General features: G+C 45.0%; 1 protein-coding gene and 1 long non-coding RNA gene across 2 annotated transcripts; both read right to left on the bottom strand.

The window, feature by feature from the left end:
* Positions 1-2,689: 2,689 nt before the first annotated feature.
* LOC118340571 lies at positions 2,690-4,405 on the bottom strand. The gene is made up of 4 exons (XR_004797378.1): positions 4,347-4,405; positions 3,684-3,811; positions 3,356-3,430; positions 2,690-3,172 (listed from the first exon to the last, which is right to left on the bottom strand). It is a non-coding gene; the product is annotated as an uncharacterized LOC118340571 (long non-coding RNA).
* Position 4,406: 1 nt separating this feature from the next.
* LOC118340427 (C-1-tetrahydrofolate synthase, cytoplasmic-like) lies at positions 4,407-7,962 on the bottom strand. Its single transcript, XM_035678391.1, has 9 exons — positions 7,814-7,962; positions 7,597-7,681; positions 6,293-6,352; positions 5,683-5,736; positions 5,453-5,589; positions 5,233-5,333; positions 5,013-5,070; positions 4,585-4,681; positions 4,407-4,460 (listed from the first exon to the last, which is right to left on the bottom strand). Exons 1-9 carry the CDS (start codon positions 7,912-7,914, stop codon positions 4,407-4,409), a joined length of 747 nt encoding a protein of 248 aa, XP_035534284.1. The 5' UTR covers positions 7,915-7,962.
* Between the last annotated feature and the right edge of the window lie 518 nt (positions 7,963-8,480).

Genomic DNA, 8,480 nt, shown 5'->3' with positions numbered 1-8,480 from the left:
TATTGCACATTGTTATTGACAAAAGTATTATTATTGTTGATGCCGAGATGGGGGGGGGGGTTAACTGCTTTTTTGTGTCTGAAATGTGTCGTTTTACTCCCTTTCACTGCCTAACCTCTTCACACTGTCTCCGTACTCATTTATATTTCACAGCCTACATTATTTCTGACTGTATATAAAGATGGATGACGTGTCTCCACTTCCTCCCACTGTACTGAAATAAAGCCAGATATCTCGGATACGCTCGTCACCATCTTAAACAGAGTCTGCGCAGGAGTGACGTCAAGGTCCCAAACTCCCAGGATCAAACTGATCGGAAACACTTGCTTTGTTGTATAATGAAGTTCTTCCTCACACTGATGTCCTGTGGACGGATTATAAAGCCCCCTGAGGATAATTTGGACTATATGAATAAAACTGTTAGAATATTTTAATGTTTGTGTCTGGAAATGATCAGATATGTTGATCATAGCTTTACTGTTTAGTGTCTCTCACTCTGTGATTGTTTTGTGTGTCTTTGTTGTTGTTTGTTGTCTCTTATTTCTTGTGTTGGCAGTTATATATATTATATAATATGAGCTGTGTGTCTGTGGTTCTGTGCTCTGCAGGTTCCCAGGTGTTTAATCACAGTAAGAGTGCAGCAGACGCTTCATCAGCGGCTCATTGTGGACAGAAGAGCTCAAACGCCTCCAGGAAGTATAAAAACCATTTAGCTTCACCGTGGAGACGAAACCATGGCGACAGCGGACGGAGAGGACATTCAGCGAGCAGAGAAAGCCACTTTAAAGAGGAAGCTGACGGGTCCTCCGAGGCTGCTGCTGGGGAAAACCAGGACCAGGAGCGTGGGGGAGGACAGACCTGAGGCTCGGACAGACAAAAATCAGACAGCCGGCGGAGACGAATCCTCATCGAAGAGCGAAACCATTGAGCTGACAGAAACTGCAGACATGGACAAAGGCGTTTTATCTGAGGTGAACGCAGAGAGCTGCAGGGGGCGCTGTGGAGCCGCAGGCCGGGGCGATGACATTAGAAACAGGAAGGTGAACCGACGCAGGTGGTGGAGAAGATTCTCACCGGCCGCCGTTTGCAACAGGAAGCAAAAGTCGGAGGAGAGTTTGGAGGAGCAGAAGAATGACGGTTGTGTTCCAACAGAGGGGGCGCTGCAGGAGGCTGCCTGTCTGAACACCACAGAAGAAAACAGGAAGAGGGGGTTCAATGTGAGGACGTGGCCGGCGTTCAAAAGGTTCCTCACTGCGTCCGATGTTCGACAAACCCGTGAGCAGAAGAAAAGAGAACCGTCGATGACCTTCAGGGAAAAAATGTGCACGTTTTTCAGAGGAGGACGAACGAGCCAGTTGGGACATGTGGAGGAAACGGTGGAGCTCGAGGAAACGGTGGAGCTCGAGGAAACGGTGGAGCTCGAGGAAACGGTGGAACTTGAGTACGTGAATGAAGACAGACCTACCGGACTCTACCATGGTGCAACTGCTCAGAGCGTAGAGGTCGTGACGGTGACGGAGGATGAAGCTCCAGATGAGGACGAGGTTTTGATGGACGCTGTGAGAACCAGAACTGGCAGCGAGGTCTTTGAAGGCCCCGCGGACACAAACAGCGCATCAGAAGTTGAGTCTCCAGAGACAGACGAGGTTTTGGACGCTGACATTCAGCTTTCAACCTCGACGGCGTCGCAGGAGTCCACCGAGGTTCCCTGTGAGGAGAAGACGGACGAAACCACCTCGCCCCTTCAGCTGTCCACTAACGGACCCTGCATCCGGATCGAGCTGGTTCCCCCGGACGACGACGCTCAGGAGGACGGAGAGGAGGAGTGCTGGGAGGGCAGCTCCTCCTCGGGGAACCACAACCACCTCCTCCTCCTCCTCCTCGGCTCCGAGAACGGCGAGCAGCAGCTGCTTCAGACGGCTCGCTCTCTGGTACGAGCCGCCATGAACGCCGCCGTGGATCAGCTGACCAGAGAACAGCAGAGTGACTCGGACTGTGTTCACAGGGAGCCGCCGGGCTGCAGAGATCACGCCTGAACCCGAGGAAGAGCAGCAAACGTCAACACTATGACATCATCAGTTTGATGAGTGGCATGAAAGCAGCTGTCATCTCATTGGTCAAAGTTCAGAGTGATTGATTGGTGATCAGTTTCAGCTGTTTGTAACGTCTGCCTGACAGTCACAGCTCAGGGCGATTGTAGCTGATTAAATCTGCTCCTTAAATGAGTTCAGTTCATTTGTATTAATCAATAAGTTTGATCAATAATAATAAATATTATTTATCTTAATAACTTCAGTTTCTGTACATTTTAAAATAAATATGATGTGTTTTTGTTTGATGTAATCATTTTCTGTTCTGAGAATAAAGAGAATATTCATCAACATTAAACTCATTAAAGTCAAATCAAAATGCATAAAAACAATAAATATGTAATCAATATATCTGTGTGTTTATTGATGTCTTGCTTCTGTTCACACAGACGACCGCAGGGCGACCACAGAACAAGAAAATGAAAAAGAGGAAATAAAATGTGAATAAATGAGTTTTGAGTCTCAAACGTCGAATAAAAGTTTTTCTATATTACAGGATAAAAAACTCATATTTTTATTTTTCTCTTTAATTTCTTTAATGTTTTCAACCTTTTAAATAAAAACACAATTACTAAAATGTTGTAATAAAACTTTATTGATTCACATGTTGCAGAAGAACAGACAGACGAAGAGAAATCTAAAAGTTCAATTATATTATTAATATTATTTACATTATTATTGTTATTATTTACATTATTATTGTTATTGTTTACATTATTATTGTTATTATTTATTCTGTATCAATGATTTGTGCAACAAATGAAAAACTCATTAAACAGGTTTTTGTCAATAATCAATACATTGATCAGATATTTGGACGCTTCATGTTGACTTCACCCCCCAGCAGGAAACAGCTGCTACATCTCTGTTTCCACGGCAACAACCTCTGACCCCTGAACAAACAGCTGCAGTCCAGTTTAAAGGTCAAAGAATAAAGAGAGTGAACCCTGAGCTCAGACTGACAGGTAACATGTTGAATATAATCCTCTTGTTGTTTCTTTTTCTGCGTCTGTGAACGGTGAATGTTCTTTCTCTTGGTGGGTTTGGATCAGACTGAAGATAAAATGACACTTTATTGATCTCTGTGGGGAGAAGAGGAAGTAAACTTGAACAAATAACAGTAAAAAAGTAAAAGATACTGAGATACTTTTTGCTTTAGGCGACAAATTAAATAAAGAAAAATAGAACAGAATAAAAGCGCAGTAGAATTTAATATTAAAGAAAAACAACATCAGGTGATTGATGATATTTAGAGGACGTTTCACCTTCCAGTGTTTTCTGCAGGTTCACCTCCTCGGCTGGTTCTTCAGGAGGAACCGCTGAGCGCTCTGCACCGTGTTCTAAACAAAAGACAACAACAACAATAAATAACAACAACTGAAGTCAGACAGGATGAATAAAAGCAGTGGAATCATCAGAAGAACTTCACACACAACAGCAGAATCAGCTGTAGCTGGGCGGCGCTTCCCCTGTGAGCACAAAGGATGCTGGGAAACGGCGTGGAGAGAGTTCATTTGAAATGTGCGTTCACATTATTCAACAAAGAGATTATTTAAACCACACTATAAAATACAATTAAATTGATTGAATGACCTCCATGAGCATCGCCACTGTCATTGGCCCCACCCCCCCTGGAACAGGTGTGATGAATCCTGCTCTTTGATTGGCTGACGCGTAGTGGACGTCTCCGACGACTCGTTTACCGCTCGCCTTCGTCTCATCTGTCAGAGACGACCACACAGAGGTCAAAGTTATTATTATTATTATCCGACAATGTTACATTGCTATACACACTGTATGTTTATAATGTGTTACCATGTGTTTTAATGTGTTTTAATGTGTTATTAAAACACACGTGGCTCCTCGTGCCACATGTCGAAGTATCCTTGAGCAAGATACTGAACCCTGAATTGCTCCCAATGCTGTGCATCGGTGTGTGAATGTGTATGAATGCGTTAGTTTCTGTTCGATGGGCTTTGCCATCACTGAGTACAAACTGTGTGTGAAGGGTGAATGTGCGGGAGTGTAAAGCGCTTTGGAGTGGTCGGAGACTAGAAAGGCGCTAATACAAGTACAAGGTCGCGCATTTACCATTTATAATGTGTATATTGCTTAAATGTGTCTTCAATGTGTTTTATGCGTTACAGATGTGTTATAAATCCACGTTATACATGCATGCTTATATTGCCGCTATAATGCTGTTAAACGCGTTTTAATGCATTTTAATGAGTTACATATACAATATCAGTGTGGTACCTGGTATGTGGTTGATTCCACAGTCAATGACCACTGCTCCGCCTTCAACCCACCTCCTCGTCACCATCCATCTGCCTCCCTGCACCCCACCACCAGGATATCAGCCAGGCCCACCTACGGAAACGCATCATCAGACACACAGAGACTTTAGAGTCTTGTGAGGACTAATAATAACCAATCAGTACAAGTGACGTCAACCTGCTCAGGTAGTCAGGTGTCTTGAGTGACAGGTGGTCACAGAGCGTGGTTCCACAGCAGCAGGTTCGTGCATCCGGTGGCCTCCGACAATCTTACTGCGACCAATCACCACCGCCGTGTTCCCCCCCACAGACCGCCTACACAGGAACAGGAAGTCAACAGGTGAGCATATGTGAGTGAGATGGGAGTGTGTCAAATGTCAAAAATAGGGTCTTGTGTAAGCGCAAGGAGCTGTCCCAAAAACACTTGTTAACCTGCCAAGTTGCTTTCTTAGAGACTCCTTCTGTTTACTATTCTCAATACAATTTATACACTACAATTTACTCTAATAATTGATTAATCCATTTGAACCCATTCATACATCCCAGCTCACATTTGAAAAATATGAGGAGCTTGCTGCTTCTCTTGTTTTATACTGACTCACTAAACTTATAACAACTTTGGATTCATGGACTTTTCAAACCAAACCTCTGTTTAAGAAGATCATTCTCCCAGGACCTTTCATGCATTTTCTCAGGAGTCGTTCCTCTTGAACAATACAGGACAGCATTCTTCACCAAACTGTCCTATACATATAATTAACCAGTAGGCCTAGTACTGACACATTTGCCTCAGTTTTATTCCTCCTTTTTTCATTATGCAACAACTCAGGTGTGTGTGTGTGTGTGTGTGTGTGTGTGTGTGAGACCTGTCTGTCTGATTAGCTCCATACAGCCGTTGGGGGTGCAGGGGATGAAACAGTCATTCAGATCTCCTCGAGACAACTTCCCTGCATTAATACAGCTCAGACTGCACACACACACACACACACACACACACACACAATATAAAGGTGATCAGTTCTGAAGAAACAAGTTTTTATAAAAGAAGAAGAGACTTCCTGTAGGTCACTTCCTGTGGCGACTCACCCGTCCACGTCTTTCAGCGGAGAGACGGCGTTGGTGACGAGTTCAGTGTCGATGGGATTGACAGAGTCCAGAGGCAGCTGGACGATCAGACCGTGGACCAACGGGTTCTCATTGACGGACATGATGCTCTGCAGGACCTGGGGAACCACAGGAAACAGGGACAGGAAACAGTCAGAGCTGCAGCCGCCATCGCTGCTGGATGATGCCATCAGTGGAGGATTGTCACCCACCTCGTCCTGCGTCGCTGTGTTCGGCAGCCGCACATGTTTCGCATCGATTCCAATCTGCAGACGAAAATTTTATTAAAGCTCGATCAATATCGTATCAATATTATATCAGCATATTAACAAACGCAGCCCTGCTAGCAGCCACCGCGGTTCTGGGTCAGCAGGATACAGAGGACGAGGCTGCAGGTCAGGACCTGGTGCTCATTTTAAACAGGAAGCAGAGTGTTTACTTCCTCATATCTACAGTCAGGGAGGGGCCTGTCTCTGTAGCTAATAGCGCTGTGTGCTACGTCCCCCCAGTCCAGCAGCTGTAGTGGATCCATTAGAGGACTCTGTGGGACTGAGAGCTCCCAGTGAACAGCAGGTCCAGACCAGGACTGAATGCAGCATCTGATGCTGACGGAGGACAGTTTGACTGCGGGGAATAAAGGACTGAGGTTTGGCTCCTGGCACCTGGTGGCTGTACCAGCTAACAGTAGCTAATGGCACAAGCTAGTGGGGGTCACAGATACTACAGACAGTTGATTTATACAGTGTGTGATAAAGACAACAACATCCATATTTAGTCTCAGTGATAAGTCATTGTTTGTGTAGAGACGTTGAGATTCCTGACCTCTGCAGCCGCCTTCAGTTTGGAGCTGATGTACAGGTTGGAGTCGTCTCTGTCTCCTACCTGAAACACAGAAACACCTTCACACACTGACTTTATCTCACTGGGTCTGATGCTTCTGCCTCAGGATGAATGGCCGTCTCTGTGTTTGCTTTGTTAGTGTTGGAGACATTTTTAAATTAAACACTTTAAAGAAGAGACAATGTCAGATAAAGGGTTCACATAAAGGAATATCATTTTGGTTATATGCTTTATTTTTGGTTTCATGTTTGAATGAAAAACTGTTTTAGTGTGGTTGAAATCAACGAGGACAATGGATGACAGTCTGAGACTGACAATGAGGAACTTACTACAGCAGCATCTGGAAAATAAGAGATTCAATAAAGCTGCTGACTTAAAACAAACAGGTCAAGGTTTATGGTTATGAAGCTGAAATGAAAACTAACTTCACTGAAAACCAAATGTTGATTCATGAAGCAAAGACTGCACATAAAACGTCTGAGTGCTGTGAACATGTTAACGCCTGAGACGAGATAAACCCAACAGTGTGTCACATGTGGGCTCAGTAACATCACACGCCTCAATTTAAACACACAAGCATGTAGACACTGTGGAGGAGAAAGCTGCATCCAAAGGAGACTGCGTGTATTACCTGGAAAGGTCCACCAGAGGGCGCCAACGACACCGTGCACACAACAAAGGTCACAGCAGCGTGTACAGAACGAGTTCTCAACCGGAGTCAGGTAAAAGTCTGATTCACAGGTCAAAGTTCAGAAACTGTTTGTGAGACTGCTTTTTGACTGCAATTGGTCTTTGACCCTGACTCTGCAGGTTCAGGTCGTTCTGGCTGGTTCAGGTTTTGGTTTGGAGGGTTGGAGGTCTGTTATCAGAGTTCCTGAGAGGAAGAGCAGCTGCAGTAAACACAGCCGGTCCACACCAGTTTGACTGAGACCAGTTTGACTGAGACCAGTTTGACTCTACAGATTCACAGTCAGCAGTGAACATTCATCTTCATCTTCGTACAACTCTGTCTGTTTTGGTGTTGGATTTAAGCAGCTGGATCTGCTGAATGGTTTAATGTCGACATAAAGCATGAAACAGGCAGTTAGGAACCTGTCGCTGTAGCTTATAGCATCCCCCCAGTCCAGCAGCTGTAGTGGATCCATTAGAGGACTCTGGTGGACTGGGAGCTCCCAGTGAACAGCAGGTCCAGACCAGGACTGAATGCAGCATCTGATGCTGACAGAGGACAGTTTGCAGCTACATTATGTGATAATAAAATTGTGTTTGTTAGTTGAGGTTCTGACCTGTAAGACAACCAGACCTGGTCTGAACCCTGAGAAGTGACTCTTCATCTTCTCCACCTCCATCCTCAGCCTCTCCCTCACCAACCTGCTCACACACACACACAAAGGTCAAAGGTCAGACAGGTTGAAAGCTGCTGGTCCCATCCGTCCTTCCTCATACTGGTCTGACTGGGACAAACTGGGACAAATGGACAAACTGGGATGTGTACCAACTCACTTAGAGGTCTTGTTGCCGGAGACGATGGTTGCTATGGAGCGACTGCTTCCTTGGAAACCGGAGACCCCGAGACGGAGCGAGAGGGCAGCCAAGGACAACATGACTGAGAGAGAGAGAGAGAGCTTTAGATGTATTGATCCAAAGTTTAAATCAATAATCTATAATCTATAATGACTTTTAATTGACTTCCATATATTGGAGATGAGGAGACCTCTGTGGATAATTGGGCTCCTGGTAGAAACTTCCTGAACCATGAACACTGAAGGAATCCTAACCAAGAGAAGCTGACTGCAATGACGGCAATAGTAGTGAATTCCCACGATCCCATGCTGCTTCATGATGTCATCAAACTTCGTCTTTTGTTATTGTTTTCATGTGAGAGATCCCCATAAATGGCGGCTTTGGCTCAGAGAAAGAGTGGGTTGTCTACTAATCGGATGGTTGTTGGGTCGTTCCCTGCTTCCTCCTGCCACATGTCGAAGTACCTTTGAGCAAGATCCTGAACCCCAAATTGCTCCTGATGCTGTGCATCAGTGTGTAAATGTGTATGAATGAAGTTGATGGGCTTTGCCATCACTGATTGAATGTGTGTGAAAGGGTGAATGTGGCGCTTTGAGTGGTCGGAAGACTAGAAAGCCGCTATACAAGTACAGGTCAATTTACCATT

Source organism: Morone saxatilis, unplaced genomic scaffold, assembly GCF_004916995.1.
Source record: "Morone saxatilis isolate NCDOM2014 unplaced genomic scaffold, NCSU_SB_2.0 Contig7, whole genome shotgun sequence".
Classification (NCBI taxonomy): Eukaryota; Metazoa; Chordata; class Actinopteri; family Moronidae; genus Morone; species Morone saxatilis.
Note: the sequence above shows the minus strand (reverse complement) of the source record. Positions and strands in the feature narration are given on the sequence as shown.

Coding starts and splice junctions, on each gene's coding strand:
- LOC118340427 (XM_035678391.1), bottom strand. CDS start 7,914: ATGTTGTCCTTGGCTGCCCTCTCGCTCCGTCTCGGGGTCTCCGGTTTC. Junction 6,353..7,596: donor CAGGTCTGGTTGTCTTACAG/GTCAGAACCTCA, acceptor TCTGTGTTTCAG/GTAGGAGACAGAGACGACTC. Junction 5,737..6,292: donor AACTGAAGGCGGCTGCAGAG/GTCAGGAATCTC, acceptor TTTCGTCTGCAG/ATTGGAATCGATGCGAAACA.